Genomic DNA, 17591 nt, shown 5'->3' with positions numbered 1-17591 from the left:
GGATTGGGTCTGAAGCACCTTGGAAGCCGCCGGTGACTACAAATATGTGATTATTAACAGGCAGGGATCCCATCAGATGGAGAGAGATTCAAGAACTCGGCTCTAATTGAAAAGCTGGAGATGGTGGAATGAGCGACTCTTCACATCACTCGTGAACTTCCTTCCAATGGGAGAGCCACCGATAGACACAATCAGTGCACAACACGCTCACAAACTTTTTATGGGATGAATTGGGAGGGGAGGGGTTAATCGTAAGACATTGTTAGGAGTCCAGAAGTGTTATCACGGGTAGGGGATATACAGTGTTATCAGAAGGTGTATGCAGGGGGTGCGGCCTGCACCCGGGTGACACCGCTGGAGGGGTGACAGTCATTTTGTTGTCACCCCCTCTGAAATATCAGGCACTCCATCATGGACCGAGAGCCCGACAGTTGCATTAGAGTGGAGGGGACCCGGCGTCATACCAGGTAACAGCGCATAACATCATCAGTACAATGCGGAGTCTCCTCTTCTCCCCGTACAATGCGGAGTCTCCTCTTCTCCTCGTACAATGCGGAGTCTCTTCTTCTCCTCGTACAATGCGGAGTCTCCTCTTCTCCCAGTACAATGCGGAGTCTCCTCTTCTCCCGGTACAATGCAGAGTCTCCTCTTCTATAGAAGTGAAGTTTGGTATGAGAGAGGAGAGACTCTGCTGAGATCTTGGGGCCCCCTGGTCACACCGCTGGCACAGTTTACTCTCCCTGGGCTTGTAGAGCTGTCTATGTCGCCCTGATTGGATGTCCAGCCTGTGGGCGCTCAGTCTGTACCGGCTCGGGAGTTTGGGGAGTTTTTCCCATACTTCACTTCTATAAAGGAGGATTGGGCTGATGACTCTATCAAAGATTTTAAGTCAGACTCTTCCAGGTGGTTTTATGTGCTACAGTTATCTCCGGATGGCATAGAAGGGTCTGCATGCCTGGTCTCTCAGGACCTTTATGGTTGGCTTGAAACTTCCTGTTTGGTTTACAATCTTTCCTCTCTCTCTCCCTTCATCTCTACGCCTCCTCTCTCATTTCTTCTCTCTTCTCCCTCTCTCCCTCTCCTTCTCTTCTCTCTCTCTCCCTCTCCTTCTCTTCTCTCTTCTCCCTCTCTCCCTCTCCTTCTCTTCTCTCTCTCTCCCTCTCCTTCTCTTCTCTCTTCTCCCTCTCTCCCTCTCCTTCTCTTTCTCTCTTCTTTCTCCGATTAGCCATCGGCTCTTCTCTCCTATTTTCATGGTAAAGTCCTCGTTCAGTCGCTCGCTCAGAGAGAACTGTGGGGAAGTTCAGACATTTGTCCCTTGTAACCAGCACGCTTCAGAGGTGAGAGCGGTGCATCTGGCGCGGTCGTTGAGTCGCGAGGCGCGAGGTTAAACGCTCCTCACTGTCCCTTCACTTTGAAATGTTCTGCCATGATTTACAGTTCATTCTTCTCTTCAGACAAATAGAAAATCGTATTATCTTCCCCCACCAGCGCCGTGGTTGCAGAATCCGCGGCCTTTCCATCCTATGTCGCTCCGTCGTGTTTTCTGAGATAAAAGCGTCCGTTTATTACACCAGACAAACATGACAAACACAGACAGGCGGCTTCTGACATTTGTACAGCCACAGATGGATGGGATATAGCTGAATTGCGGATATCATTCAATGAACAACCAACAAACGTCTTTTCCTCCTGTGCTGAAGCTCCGCCCATTTCCTGACGCCCTCACAATCTATGTGTATTTGCCCAATTCTTCCATTACATCACAATGACAGGTGAAGATGTATATGGATCAGGACAGCGCAGGTTCTGTTCTTCACTATTTTTTGTCATTGTTCAGACTTATTCAGGTGAATATTCTCCCCCTAAGGAAGGTCTGTTTCCTCCTCATCTTCAAGGGGGAGGCTGTGTAAAATGTCCCTGCCAGCCTTAGCAGCCCTTCTTCGCGGTCTGTTTATGAGGAGTTCATGTATCCAGACAGATGCCCAGTCTGTATACATTGTGTCCCCAATCTAGTCTGTATACATTGTATCCCCAATCTAGTCTGTATACATTGTGTCCCCAGTCCAGTCTGTATACATTGCATCCCCAATCCAGTCTGTATACATTGTATCCCCAATCCAGTCTGTATACATTGTATCCCCAATCCAGTCTGTATACATTGTATCCCTCATCCAGTCCAGTCTGTATACATTGTATCCCTCATCCAGTCCAGTCTGTATACATTGTATCCCTCATCCAGTCCAGTCTATATACATTGTATCCCTCATCCAGTCCAGTCTGTATTATTAGTAATTACACTTTTCTATCTTTTCTTTTCTATCTATCAGTGATCTCATTTATCGCACAGAGATTAATCGGCGGATAGTTACAAATGTTTCGGGTGAATTTCTTTTGACAATCTCATTCTCCTTTTTATAATCCCGGAGAATCTTCACTCCACACAACAACACGGCTGGATTTCAATATCTGGAAATAAAAAGAATAAATAAAGAAATCTCCACATTTTAAAAATTTCCGATTGGAAAGTTTTTAGTCAGAGCTTTCTAAGGAATGTCCTCCTCGTGTATCACTGGCTCCTCCCTTTTAGATAGTAAGCCCTGAGGGTCCGGGCCCTCCTTACCGTCTTGTCTTGAATTGTATTGTGATTGTAATGTCTTCCTTATACTGTACAGCGCTGCGCAAACTGTTGGCGCTCTATAAATCCCGTATAATAATACCGTGTTTCCCTGAAAATTAGTCACTGTCTTATATTTTTTTTGGCTCAAAAAAGCACACCAGGTCTTATTTTTTGTCAATGTACAACAATCCGCACTTATTCATGTACAAAAATATGGTGATTAGGGGTGCCGTACCTTTCCAAGAGCAATTTGGTAACCAACCGCTGGCCAGAATGAAGGAAGCGCGCTTTCATTATCGATTCCTCACAGGCGGAGAGCATTTGGTATCACTCCGCCTGTGACAAGGGCCGGTGCTATAGAGGAAGCATCGGCTTATGCGGCTCTGCTCCCTCCGCTGCCGCCTCACTTCCTCTAGCGCCGGCTTCATTAGCACCGCTGATTCTCTCCCGCGGCCCTTCAAGTTCCCCCCTTATGCCACCACCGGCCCTGGGAATGGTCACAACTAATTCTTATTTTTGGGGTAGGTCTTATTTTCGGGGAAACAGGGTAATAATAATGTCGAATGTCCAACAATAAATAACTTACACCGGAATCACAAACTGGGTAACAAAAAGAGATAAAACCCATCGTCGCCCTTCAAGGGACGATTATAAAGTAAATAACGACGCGTTTCCGAGCGTCCTTTTTTTTTCTAAACCTCCGACTATCGATATATTTAATGCGGCAGAAAAAAAAAAACAATTTTCATTTTTGACTCTGAAATGAGAGAAAGTCTCAGAAAGTTCTAATCGAGGCATTTAGCCGCCTTTAGGAATTCATCTCAGAAGTCACGGAGCTTTGCTGTGCCGTCCTCGCTGTGAAGGAAGAAGGTTGCGGCAGAGAAATAAAACGCCGAGGAGTTCCAAGGCCGGCTGACACTTTTTAAAGTCTGTCGCTTGATGTAAAAATAGAGCGCGGCCTTTGTGAGACTTCAGATCCAAATGATACACTTTAGATCTTACATCACACGGAGGAGCTTTTAGAGGGTGGAAAAAGGTGGCAATTTGTCTGACTTTTCCCATTATGCCGAGTGACTGTTTTTTTTTACAATAATTTTCTTTTTTTATATACGTGGCGCCCGGCGGAGGAAAATCTGCGACGCACAAATAATACAACCTCATTCGGGGGGCGGGGAAACAGCCCACAACAGGCGCGGAGAGAGCCGCCATTACTCTTTTTTTTAAAAGCAGAACGTATTTACATTTTTTTGCCCCATTTAGCATCTTCTGACCTACACAACGTCCAGGCGGGGGTCATGTGATCACTTAGAAGCAGCGGGTAGGTGCCATTCGACTATTTAGAATTTTTTTTAAATTGGTCTATTACAACAGATTTTGTTTTAAAGGCCTTTTTAACTGCCAGGAAACTGTGACAGGGAAGAATTTCTTAAAAGAAAGTATAGAATGATTCTCGCTTCATGTTAAAGATGAACTCCGGGATCAGCAGATATTGTCCCCATACCAGAGTCCTGTGTATTCTTCTTGAATCTCGATGAGCTTTGTGTATTTCTTCCAGATCTGTGCAGTCATCCCGTGTGAGACTTGGAGCTTCCTGTAATAAAGACCGGTCACTGCTGATCTCTCTCCTTGTGCAGGGTGACTGGTCTTGTCTCCGCCCCCTCCAGTAATAAAGATCAGTCCCTGCCCCTCTCTCCTTGTGCAGGGTGACTGGTCTTGTCTCCGCCCCCTCCAGTAATAAAGATCAGTCCCTGCCCCTCTCTCCTTGTGCAGGGTGACTGGTCTTGTCTCCGCCCCCTCCAGTAATAAAGATCAGTCCCTGCCCCTCTCTCCTTGTGCAGGGTGACTGGTCTTGTCTCCGCCCCCTCCAGTAATAAAGATCAGTCCCTGCCCCTCTCTCCTTGTGCAGGGTGACTGGTCTTGTCTCCGCCCCCTCCAGTAATAAAGATCAGTCCCTGCCCCTCTCTCCTTGTGCAGGGTGACTGGTCTTGTCTCCGCCCCCTCCAGTAATAAAGATCAGTCCCTGCCCCTCTCTCCTTGTGCAGGGTGACTGGTCTTGTCTCCGCCCCCTCCAGTAATAAAGATCAGTCCCTGCCCCTCTCTCCTTGTGCAGGGTGACTGGTCTTGTCTCCGCCCCCTCCAGTAATAAAGATCAGTCCCTGCCCCTCTCTCCTTGTGCAGGGTGACTGGTCTTGTCTCCGCCCCCTCCAGTAATAAAGATCAGTCCCTGCCCCTCTCTCCTTGTGCAGGGTGACTGGTCTTGTCTCCGCCCCCTCCAGTAATAAAGATCAGTCCCTGCCCCTCTCTCCTTGTGCAGGGTGACTGGTCTTGTCTCCGCCCCCTCCAGTAATAAAGATCAGTCCCTGCCCCTCTCTCCTTGTGCAGGGTGACTGGTCTTGTCTCCGCCCCCTCCAGTAATAAAGACCGGTCACTGCTGCTCTCTCTCGTTGTGCAGGGTGACTGGTCGTGTTTCCGCCCCCTCGGAATCTGCTGGGCCCCTCCCACTGCTCCGCTCTCTGCGCCGGCTATTCACAGCACAGTGATGATGTCACAGCTACTTTTGCAAGGTAATATCAATGGCATCTGATGCACACAAAGTGAAATGATATCCTTCTTGGCTATTGAGGGGGAATATTGTATATTTAAATTACATTTTTGTACCCAGCTTTCAGCTTCAAATTAATACATTTTATTTCTTTGTATCCAGTGCCCAAACATATTATTTTTAGATTTATATAGAGACAGGAAGGGTTAAAACCTGTTTTGTTTTTGTTGCCTCTATGCTTTCTATTAAGGAGATTTCCCTTTACTTCCTGTTCCGTCGACACTACAGGAAGTGAGGGAATTCTCCTCTCAGGCAGTTATCACCAGAATAGATTTTCCCTCTATTCCTGTTCTGGTGACAACAGTACATTCATAAAATTCTCGTCATTTACAGTTCCAGGACAAATAGAGAGGGCGAATCTCCCCAATGGAACAGAGAAAGCAGTGAAGTGTGTAAAGAGGAGCAAGATAGAAGTAGAACGTATAAGGTATTCACATTTACTATAAAAATCCAATGCGTTGTGATGGTTCACACGCCCCCTTCATCAGGGCTTTCTTCACGTCATACAAGCCGGTCTCTACGAGAACAATTGGATGGAGCTCCTATGATTCTGTTCAGTGCGTGTGAAGGAATTTTAATTTCAGTCCCATGCAGCTGTTTTCCAGGGGTGTTTCCTTTGTTTCATTTTATATCAGTTGACTGCCTGTGTTTACTTCATTCACTCTGCACAGCACATATGATGTTTGATGTCCCCATCCCCCTTCTGCTGGTGCAGTAAAATGTTTTGTGAATCTGTCAAATCATTGCGGCGGAAATCAATGAGTGAGAAATAATAAAGGGGAACATTGATAGAAAGGAGGTTCTGGTTTGCTATCTTTTGAAGTTCGCCATCTTGGATTCACCTGACGTCCAATCACAGTGAAGAGGAGCGATTTCCTGCACTCGAGTCAAGTTCATATTTCTGTTATATGAATAGACATCTTGGATAATGTTAATTTGGCTGTCTGTGTTGTTTCTTAATTAGTTTGGGACAGGAAGTGAAGAGAAAGCTAACCATAGACCCAACAGGAAGTGAGAGGAAAGCTCTCCAAAGTGAAGGAAATCCCCTCTTAGATGGTTGTCGCCAGAACATGTGTCCTCATCGGAGGATTTCCCCTTTAAATTCTGTTGGCATCTCCTTTTATTTCTTTGTATCCTCTGAAGATACACAAACAATCATCACAGTGAAGAGGAGCGATTTCCTGCACTCGAGTCAAGTTCATATTTCTCTTATATGAATAGACATCTTGGATAATGTTCATTTTGCTGTCTGTGTTGTCTCTTAATTAGTTTGGTTAGATTTATTTTCACTTCCTGTGCCATAGACCCAACAGGAAGTGTAAAGAAATCTCTCCAAAGTGAGGGAAATCCCCTCTTAGATGGATGTCGCCAGAACATTTGTCCTCGTCGGAGGATTTCCCCTTTAAATTCTGTTTGCAGCTCCTTTTATTTCTTTGTATCCTCTGAAGATACACAAACAATCATCACAGTGAATGATTACAATGATGCAATCAAAAGCAATAAAAATACAATATTTCAGAAGCACTTTCACACGTTCACCTCCACCTTCCATAAATCATCACATTTATCGGTGTCGTAGCCGCGATTTTGAGTTCAGGAAGCCGCTTTGTGCTCGGGAAGGTATAATCAACATTTGTGCTGACTCCGGGGTGACACATTGTATCTGCCGCCTCGTTTTACAACGTTCATAAGAGTAACAACAGCCAGGCGATGTGTAACGTTTAAATGGCGTCCGTTTCCCTCCTCCAGCGTCAAGGTCGTCCGCTTCTTTATTGCAGCAGTCGTTTTGGTACAGCAAGGGGTCTGAACGCAATGAAGTCCCAAACAGCTGGGCGGCCGTCACGGTCGGAGCGCCACAACGCGGAACATCTGGGGTAATTAGTCTCCTTTGCCGCATCGCCGTGAACTCATTTGGTGAAAGGCATTTAAGGGGAACACGGGCGAGCCGCCGGATCCGGGTCCTTTGCGACAAGAGGTGTTATAAATCATGAATGGTCATCTCCTCGAAGGAGTAATAATGGCGATCGTTCTCCAAAGGACAGAGGTCGTATATCTAGTCTTTTTGAAATGTCAGGGTCTTAAATTAATCTTTGGCATTAGACTCGTGTCAACAGCCAAGACTGAGCTCCCAGGCTCTGGAATTAAACTTCCACCAACATCCCACTGCAGGCTTTACCACAGAGCTTGTTGCTGTTCCGGAAGACTCACGGGAGGAAAAAAAAAGTATTTGGTGCAAATACCCCGTCCAGGGAAGGGGCAAATACACAATGATGTCTGGGGCAATATGATAATAAATCAAAAATACTAACAATAGTGGCCGTCCTGCTTTCAAAAAATGTCTCCTGAAAAACATTGAAAGTATTTGTACAAATATTTTGTAGCATGAAATAAAAAAATCACTTCTGGGGAGCGAGCTTGGAGCGGTGACTACTCTACAACACACACAGGGACCATGGGGAACAGACGTAGCCCCCCTCCAGAAGGAAGGACGGTATAATACCTCTTCTATTACAGAGAACAGAGGGGAGGAGGAGACACGGGACACCGGAGAGGGGGGTATAATACCTCTTCTATTACAGAGAACAGAGGGGAGGAGGAGACACGGGACACCGGAGAGGGGGGTATAATACCTCTTCTATTACAGAGAACAGAGGGGAGGAGGAGACACGGGACACCGGAGAGGGGGGTATAATACCTCTTCTATTACAGAGAACAGAGGGGAGGAGGAGACACGGGACACCGGAGAGGGGGGTATAATACCTCTTCTATTACAGAGAACAGAGGGGAGGAGGAGACACGGGACACCGGAGAGGGGGGTATAATACCTCTTCTATTACAGAGAACAGAGGGGAGGAGGAGACACGGGACACCGGAGAGGGGGGTATAATACCTCTTCTATTACAGAGAACAGAGGGGAGGAGGAGACACGGGACACCGGAGAGGGGGGTATAATACCTCTTCTATTACAGAGAACAGAGGGGAGGAGGAGACACGGGACACCGGAGAGGGGGGTATAATACCTCTTCTATTACAGAGAACAGAGGGGAGGAGGAGACACGGGACACCGGAGAGGGGGGTATAATACCTCTTCTATTACAGAGAACAGAGGGGAGGAGGAGACACGGGACACCGGAGAGGGGGGTATAATACCTCTTCTATTACAGAGAACAGAGGGGAGGAGGAGACACGGGACACCGGAGAGGGGGGTATAATACCTCTTCTATTACAGAGAACAGAGGGGAGGAGGAGACACGGGACACCGGAGTGCACTGTCTTTTCTCTTGCAGGGAGCCGCCCGCCCTTTTCAATTCTTTAGAGCAGTCTGATTTTCTCCGTCTTTCTTGTTTGTCTTTTTTAACCTTTTTAATCCTTATGATTCTTATGACATGGTTAAAAATAAGACACATTTTGTTACCACCGTGCATTTGAAATCTTGGCGCTCTTACCGTAAGTAATCTCTGCGACAAAGTATAAGATTTGCTTTCGTGTAGAGCGTTGAGCCGACCTCTCCCAGGCGACAGTCACAGCAGGCGCATTTTAAGCAGTCCTCGTGCCAGTATTTGTCCAATGCCTTGAGCAGGTAGCGGTCTTTGATCTTCCGGTTACAACCCGCGCAGCCTTTCTGTTTCCCTTTTGGCTGGACCGAGAGCATCGGCACTCCTAGAGGAGGAGAACAGACCATCAGACTGAAGGGGTCTCTCCACAAAGAATACACAGCTGACAACATTTTAAAAACATTTCCAAGGTCCCTTCACTGCTGAATCCAGTAACACAATTAGTTTGATTTACTAAAAGAGCAGAGAATGTTTTTTTTCCCACTTAGGATAATGAATAAGCTAAAGCTGCACATTGACTTAGAATTCACAATCATGCGCAGAGGAGATTTAAAATAACAGGATTTTTTTTCTTGGACGTGATTGGATAATCAAGGTGAACACAGCTTCACTTATTCTTATAAGTCTCGGTGGCTTCACCTTAATCACTAAACTAAATGAACATTCATGTTACAAAAGGAAGAGCCTCTGCTCCTTTAGGTAATCAGTTGCATTGTCTTAAGGAAAATCGACATGCAACCTTCACAGCAAATTTACAACATTGGATTTATGTGATACGGCGGCTTACATGGTGCGTGTTTGCTGGCACAAATGTGAGCAATATAGTTAATATTCCTGGAGGTGTTTGGTCAATTCAGAAAGCAAAATATTACATTTAGGGTAAAAGTATCCTCTGATAGAGTACAATACTGAGGTTCAGTGGTGGCCAGAGCTATCAGGTCCTCGATATAGATCTTTATTATCACTAGAGGGATCCCCAGCAGGAGGAAGGAGGTCCTGATCCCTCTATATAGATCTTTATTATCACTAGAGGGGTCCCCAGCAGGAGGAAGGAGGTCCTGATCGCTCTATATAGATTTTTATTATCACTAGAGGGGTCCCCAGCAGGAGGAAGGAGGTTCTGATCCCTCTATATAGATCTTTATTATCACTAGATGGGACCCCAGCAGGAGGGGGAAGGAGGTCCTGATTCCTCTATATAGATCTATCACTAGAGGGGTCCCCAGCAGGAGGAAGGAGGTCCTGATTCCTCTATATAGATCTTTATTATCACTAGAGGGATCCCCAGCAGGAGGAAGGAGGTCCTGATTCCTCTATATAGATCTTTATTATCACTAGAGGGATCCCCAGCAGGAGGAAGGAGGTCCTGATTCCTCTATATAGATCTTTATTATCACTAGAGGGATCCCCAGCAGGAGGAAGGAGGTCCTGATTCCTCTATATAGATCTTTATTATCACTAGAGGGATCCCCAGCAGGAGGAAGGAGGTCCTGATTCCTCTATATAGATCTTTATTATCACTAGAGGGATCCCCAGCAGGAGGAAGGAGGTCCTGATTCCTCTATATAGATCTTTATTATCACTAGAGGGATCCCCAGCAGGAGGAAGGAGGTCCTGATTCCTCTATATAGATCTTTATTATCACTAGAGGGATCCCCAGCAGGAGGAAGGAGGTCCTGATTCCTCTATATAGATCTTTATTATCACTAGAGGGATCCCCAGCAGGAGGAAGGAGGTCCTGATTCCTCTATATAGATCTTTATTATCACTAGAGGGATCCCCAGCAGGAGGAAGGAGGTCCTGATTCCTCTATATAGATCTTTATTATCACTAGAGGGATCCCCAGCAGGAGGAAGGAGGTCCTGATTCCTCTATATAGATCTTTATTATCACTAGAGGGATCCCCAGCAGGAGGAAGGAGGTCCTGATTCCTCTATATAGATCTTTATTATCACTAGAGGGATCCCCAGCAGGAGGAAGGAGGTCCTGATTCCTCTATATAGATCTTTATTATCACTAGAGGGATCCCCAGCAGGAGGAAGGAGGTCCTGATTCCTCTATATAGATCTTTATTATCACTAGAGGGATCCCCAGCAGGAGGAAGGAGGTCCTGATTCCTCTATATAGATCTTTATTATCACTAGAGGGATCCCCAGCAGGAGGAAGGAGGTCCTGATTCCTCTATATAGATCTTTATTATCACTAGAGGGATCCCCAGCAGGAGGAAGGAGGTCCTGATTCCTCTATATAGATCTTTATTATCACTAGAGGGATCCCCAGCAGGAGGAAGGAGGTCCTGATTCCTCTATATAGATCTTTATTATCACTAGAGGGATCCCCAGCAGGAGGAAGGAGGTCCTGATTCCTCTATATAGATCTTTATTATCACTAGAGGGATCCCCAGCAGGAGGAAGGAGGTCCTGATTCCTCTATATAGATCTTTATTATCACTAGAGGGATCCCCAGCAGGAGGAAGGAGGTCCTGATTCCTCTATATAGATCTTTATTATCACTAGAGGGATCCCCAGCAGGAGGAAGGAGGTCCTGATTCCTCTATATAGATCTTTATTATCACTAGAGGGGTCCCCAGCAGGAGGAAGGAGGTCCTGATCCCTCTATATAGATCTTTAGTTGGACCTCATTTAGAATACTGTGTCCAGTTCTGGAGATCTCACTTACGAGTCCAAAGGTGGGGAACAAAATTGGTGAAAGGTCTGAGAAATAAAACATATCAGGAGAGACTGCAGGAACCTAATATGTACACTCAGGAGGAAAGATAGGAAGGGATGGACGGGACTGAAACCTTTGAATATATGAAGGGTGTGAATAATGTTCAGGGGGGCAGTATTTTCAATGGGCAGTATTTTCTATATGAACACAGGGACATGACCTCAAAGTAGCAGGACGATTGAAAACTAACCCTAGAATTATTATTATTTATTTCATGACTGGAACAGACTTCCAGCAGAGGTAGGAAATCTATCAACAGGAAGTGAATTTAAACATGCCTGGGGGGCAAACATAGTCCAATACTCAGGGGGGAAAAAAGGTTTAAAAAAAAATAAATCCAAAAAGTTTTATTTTCCTGATGGACCATGTGGTCTTTTCCCGCTGTCACTCTTCTATGATTCTAGCAAGGCGTGAAATCACATACAATGTTTTGATGTTTTCTCCGATCTATAAGTGTAATTGTAGAGCCCCACTGATTGGCATCTGTAACATGAAGACGATGACCCTACCTAACCTTGACCTGAGGTGTGACACGGTCACTATGGTCAGTATGCAATAAGGGGGCATACTCAGAGTAATTCTGATGGAAGGGGTACGGGAGGGTGGGATGACTCGATCGTCTCGACGGGTGAGTGGGGGAAACGGGGAAGCTTAAAAGGAGAACTATGGGGTTAAGGCTCCCCCCCCCCCCTGTCACGGCAGAGAGATAGGCATAGCCAGCTGTCAGTCACGCAGCTGGGCGGATCCAGACATAATTGTCGGGATCCGCTTCGCCGTCTCAGTATCCCGCGAGCAGCAACTAGCGATATACTGCGGCGTCTCAGTATACCGTGAGCTGTATCTCCCTATATACTGAGCCTAGGGTGACGGGAGGACGCTAGTTTGTGTCCTCACGTTACCCTAAGGAGAACTATGGGGAGAAGACTTAACCCCATAGTTCTCCTTTAAGAAGACTGAAAGTCGCTTTGGAAATGACATGAACATGTTAAAGACCTCATGAGATTACAGTAATTGGGTTTCCACTCTGAAGCAATTTTAAGATGCGAGGCTTCGTTACGCCGCTGCGGCATCAAATGCATATTTGTAAACGATCGCGCGGGGTCGTTATACATATAAAGAATGAATAAAATGCTGCAGACCGCCGGCAGCCTCCTTGCTGCGCTCTCTCCTTCCACAGGACAAATAAAGTCTGTTTAATACATGCGGCGGGCGTTAATAGCCGCCGTACGCTTGACATTTTGTAGAAGCGGAAAAAAGGGGCCGCGGGGCTGACACTCATAGCGCGGCAGATGCACTTCTTTTACTGTAATAACTGACCTAGCGCAGCTAAAAGCTTCGGGACAACAGCACTTAAGACAGTTTCACACAAACACTGAAGTATTGATCCATTTGATAACAAAGTAGCTCCACTGCCATGGAGACAGGGCAGAGAAAAATCCACTTAGAGCCTTTAAAAGTTGCAGTTTTTTTTCCCTTTCTCGCCCGTCTCCCCGGCGCAGATAATGATTTAGAATGGCAATCGTTTACGTGGCCTGTAAGTGCGCATTTGCCTTCCTCGCTGCTCCGGTTAATACATTTAAATGGTAAAAATAAATATATTCGCCGCCTCTTTTAGACATGTTAAGTGCCGCTGAGCTTTTGACCCGACCCGACGTTCTCAGAATCGTCCTCTCTTGTGTACAAAGACACATAAAAAAGGGGAACACCGGGGTAAAAGCACGAGAATTGGGGCAGAAAATATGCAAAAGCATCGAACTTTAGCGGAACATCGTCCTTGTGTCTGGAGGAGGCGGCGCCTTGATGACAGCAATACGGGCGGATATTTTATTGATGGGTAAACAAGTGATCGGCAACAATAAGTGACCCTCACCCTACAGGTATTGTAGTAATAGACCAGCGAGCAGCGCGCTCCCAGCATCCAGTCACAAAGTTATCCAACAATTCGGTCTTGCAATTAAAATGGACTTTTTAGTAACTTTACTTTCTCTGCTTGAATAAATTCCTGACATGTCACAATACACAGCAACAGCATCATTTTACAGAAATGCTCCACATTTTATCATTAAAAGCCGTCCTTCACCTCCAGTCAGTGACTTTGCCCAGGCTGAGATGGTGTCATCAGTCTGCTGCAGGCAGGAGGAAGCATTTTCTCAGTCTCCCCTCTATCAGTAATCAGTTTGCTGCAGGCAGGAGGAAGCATTTCCTCAGTCTCCCCTCCACCAGTGATCAGATAGCATCACAGTAACTTTGCTTCAAGTCACAAGGTGAGAGTCCGTAGTAGTGTGTCAGATATGTGTGAACACATAGAGGAGACAACCCCACCAAAGAGGTAGAGGAGCTGACGCCAACAAAGGGGTATAGGAACCAACACCAAAGGGGCAAAGGAGAAGACCCCAACAAAGACATAGAGGAGAAGACGCCAACTAAGACGTAGAGGAGAAGACCCCAACAAAGACGTAGAGGAGAAGACCCCAACAAAGACATAGAGGAGACAACCCCAACAAAGACATAGAGGAGACCACCCCAACAAAGACGTAAAGGAGACAACCCCAACAAAGACATAGAGGAGACAGCCCCAACAAAGACATAGAGGAGACAACCCCAACAAAGACATAGAGGAGACGACCCCAACAAAGACGTAGAGGAGACGACCCCAACAAAGACGTAGAGGAGACGACCCCAACAAAGACATAGAGGAGAAGACCCCAACAAAGACGTAGAGGAGAAGACCCCAACAAAGACATAGAGGAGACAACCCCAACAAAGACATAGAGGAGACCACCCCAACAAAGACGTAAAGGAGACAACCCCAACAAAGACGTAGAGGAGACAACCCCAACAAAGACATAGAGGAGAAGACCCCAACAAAGACATAGAGGAGACAACCCCAACAAAGACATAGAGGAGAAGACCCCAACAAAGACGTAAAGGAGACAACCCCAACACAAAGACATAGAGGAGACAGCCCCAACAAAGACATAGAGGAGACAGCCCCAACAAAGACATAGAGGAGACAACCCCAAAAAAGACAAAGAGAAGAAGACCTCAACACAGACATAGAGGAGAAGACCCCAACAAAGACATAGAGGAGACGACCCCAACAAAGACATAGAGGAGAAGACCCCAACAAAGACGTAGAGGAGACAACCCCAACAAAGAGACAAGTGGGCTCCGTTGCGGTGTCGGCTGGTATGTACAGACTTTGGGTTCTTCTTTACAATTCTGAAAAAAATATAATTTGGCAAGAAAAACCTTTTAAAATGTCATTTTGTTCCTCCCCTCGTAATGAACTGACCTCTTCTAATATTTCATTTGCCGCTAATCTCCACAGAGGAAACTTGATGGACGAGACGATTTCAGTCTTCACAAGTCATCCTTCTCGGATCAGATTAAATCTAATAACGCTTCTCTTTAAATAAGAGAAAGGTATTTATTTCCGGGAAGGGGGATTTCCATTTAAAGTCTTATGATCTTTGTACAATCCTAATGAAATGTGTCCAGAATTATCCATCACAAGGAGCTTATCTGCGCTCATATTCTCCGCTCTCTTCATCTCGCACCTCAATCAACCGATAGATAGAAAATTACATTTACCTCCGGAAAGTTTTAATTAGCGGGGAAAAGGCCGCGGCGGAGTATGAAGTATATTTGGCCCCTTTTAAAACTAACTTATCGGCAAACTTATCTTGATCCACCCGTCATCTGCTCTACATCCCCGAAAATAAGACCTAGTGTCTTTTTTCGTGAAAAAAATAAAATAAGACACGGTCTTATTTTCAGGGAAACACGGTAGTACACACAGCGATTGCCGCACGGCCCCATAGATTTCAATGGGGTGAAATCCGCGCGGCAATCGCTAAAAAAAGGTACAAGTACCTTTTTTTGCGACACACAACTCGCGGCTTTTGTTCACTTGCACGGGCGGAATCGCGTCGGGAAACCGAGCAATCCGCCAGGCGGGACTGGGGTGCCATTAGAAGATAATGGCTCCCACAGCGCTGATCGGTTCACACCTTGGCGGCTCCGGACTGCGCGAGGAGTCGCCTAGGTGTGAACCCAGCCTGAAAGTGGAACCTCTGGAAAGACTGGATAACGGTTAGAACCTGAAATTTCCCCTCACTTCCTGTGTCACCTGGGCAGGAAATGAAGGAAAATCTCCTTCTCTAGTGGGGACACGGAGAGCAATATTAACTAACAGATGTTATAATACTTCCTGACCCGATCCCTTTTATTGTCTCACTTACATTATTAAGATGCAAACTTTGGCAACCCGCTAAGACTATAAAGCCGGAAAAATCTTTCATCATCAATAACTGAGAATTATGTAAAATGTTAAACAGAACCATAAACTTCTCTTCTTTGATCCCTTTTGTTCTGTTATATAAACTGAACAAGTGGAAACATTTTGTTGTCTCTGTTTGAAAAGTGCAAAAATAAACCTAGGAATTCAGCGCAGGCTCCAGGATTTACATGATTGCCTCATTTCTAAGCCGGCATCTCAGCGCAGGAAGTAGATGGAGAGCCTGGATGATGTGTGAACAAAGATGGTGTCTTCCTTCCAGGAGAGAAAAGCATATTAAAAGGAGAACTATGAGGTCGGGGCTTTTCCCCATAGTTCTCCTCAGGGTCACAGGAGGACACAAAGTAGCGTCCTCCCGTCACCCAAAGCTACAGCTGGCGGTATACTAACGAGATCCACCCAGCTGCGTGATTGACAGCTGGCTCTGCCTATCTAGAGGCAGAGCCAGCTGTACCCGCCCCCTCCCCCGTCCGTTTCGCCAGTCAGCGCTGGAGGATTGGAGCGGGGAGGGGTGATCCGTGCAGGGAGCTGTGACAATCAGGCCCTCTTTAGGCAGATCATATGACAGGTCCTCTTTAGGCAGATCATATGACTGGCCCTCTTTAGGCAGATCATATGACAGGCCATCTTTAGGCAGATCACATGACATGTCCTCTTTAGGCAGATCATATGACAGGCCCTCTTTCGGCTGATCATATGACAGGTCCTCTTAAGGCTGATCATATGACAGGTCCTCTTTAGGCAGATCATATGACAGGCCCTATTTAGGCCGATCATATGACAGGCCCTCTTTAGGCAGATCATATGACAGGCCCTCTTTAGGCCGATCATATGACAGGCCCTCTTTAGGCAGATCACATGACAGGTCCTCTTTCGGCAGATCATATGACAGGTCCTCTTTAGGCAGATCATATGACAGGTCCTCTTAAGGCTGATCATATGACAGGTCCTCTTTAGGCAGATCATATGACAGGCCCTATTTAGGCAGACCATATGACAGGTCCTCTTTAGGCAGACCATATGACAGGTCCTCTTTAGGCAGATCATATGACAGGTCCTCTTTCGGCAGATCATATGACAGGTCCTCTTTAGGCAGATCATATGACAGGCCCTATTTAGGCAGATCATATGACAGGTCCTCTTTAGGCAGATCATATGACAGGTCCTCTTTAGGCAGATCACATGACAGGCCCTCTTTAGGCAGATCATATGACAGGTCCTATTTAGGCAGGTCACATGACAGGTTGTTAATAGTGACCATCGGCCGTTCTCAATAACAGGCCCGTGTATGGCAGACATGAATCCCCTCTGACAATCTGGTGGCCCCTGCAGGAGAAGTTGGTCCGCCCCCCCCCGGCAGATCTTGGGGGATGGAAGCCGCTCGGTTTAGTATGCAGATGGAAGATTTGCGGAATTAATGGAGCCGAGAGAATTGTCTGCTAATCAGCACTTGTTACAGTCAGAAATTCTCCAAATGGTGCTCAAAACTTTCCCAGATGAAGATTTCCCGGCGCTCCGAGGAGAGCGATTCTCCGAGCTTCATCAGATCCCGCTACCGAGCCGTCCCAAATCACACCGGGGGGATACCGAATACATTGCAGGACAAAGGTAAGAGGACCGCGGGCTGCGCCTGCAACCGCGCCTGCAACCGCGCACGGCGGCGGCGGAATCATTTTCTGTATGAGTAGAGGGAGAATGTATATTGCTGCGTTCACCTTCTAACGTATTTATTACAGGTCGTTATACAGAGAGGTACGTACTGCGCACTCACATTTCACATTTATTGCAGGTGTACGTTGTGACGCAGTATTGCAGGTGTGCGTTGCGGCGCAGTATTGCAGGTGTACGTTGTGACGCAGTATTGCAAGTGTGCGTTGTGACGCAGTATTGCAGGTGTGCGTTGCGGCGCAGTATTGCAGGTGTACGTTGCGGCGCAGTATTGCAGGTGTACGTTGTGACGCAGTATTGCAGGTGTGCGTTGCGGCGCAGTATTGCAGGTGTACGTTG

General features: G+C 46.4%; 1 protein-coding gene across 2 annotated transcripts in view; it reads right to left on the bottom strand.

The window, feature by feature from the left end:
• LMO1 (LIM domain only 1) overlaps positions 1-17591 on the bottom strand; it is an 83462-nt gene that overhangs the window by 10329 nt on the left and 55542 nt on the right. For both annotated transcript variants that reach the window (XM_018573718.1, XM_018573717.1), the window contains exon 2: positions 8666-8879. In XM_018573718.1, the coding sequence (XP_018429220.1) occupies positions 8666-8879 (214 nt within the window). The remainder of the gene's footprint in view (positions 1-8665; positions 8880-17591) is intronic.

This window comes from Nanorana parkeri, unplaced genomic scaffold, assembly GCF_000935625.1.
Source record: "Nanorana parkeri isolate BGI_ZX_2015 unplaced genomic scaffold, ASM93562v1 scaffold2504, whole genome shotgun sequence".
NCBI lineage: Eukaryota > Metazoa > Chordata > Amphibia > Anura > Dicroglossidae > Nanorana > Nanorana parkeri.
Note: the sequence above shows the minus strand (reverse complement) of the source record. Positions and strands in the feature narration are given on the sequence as shown.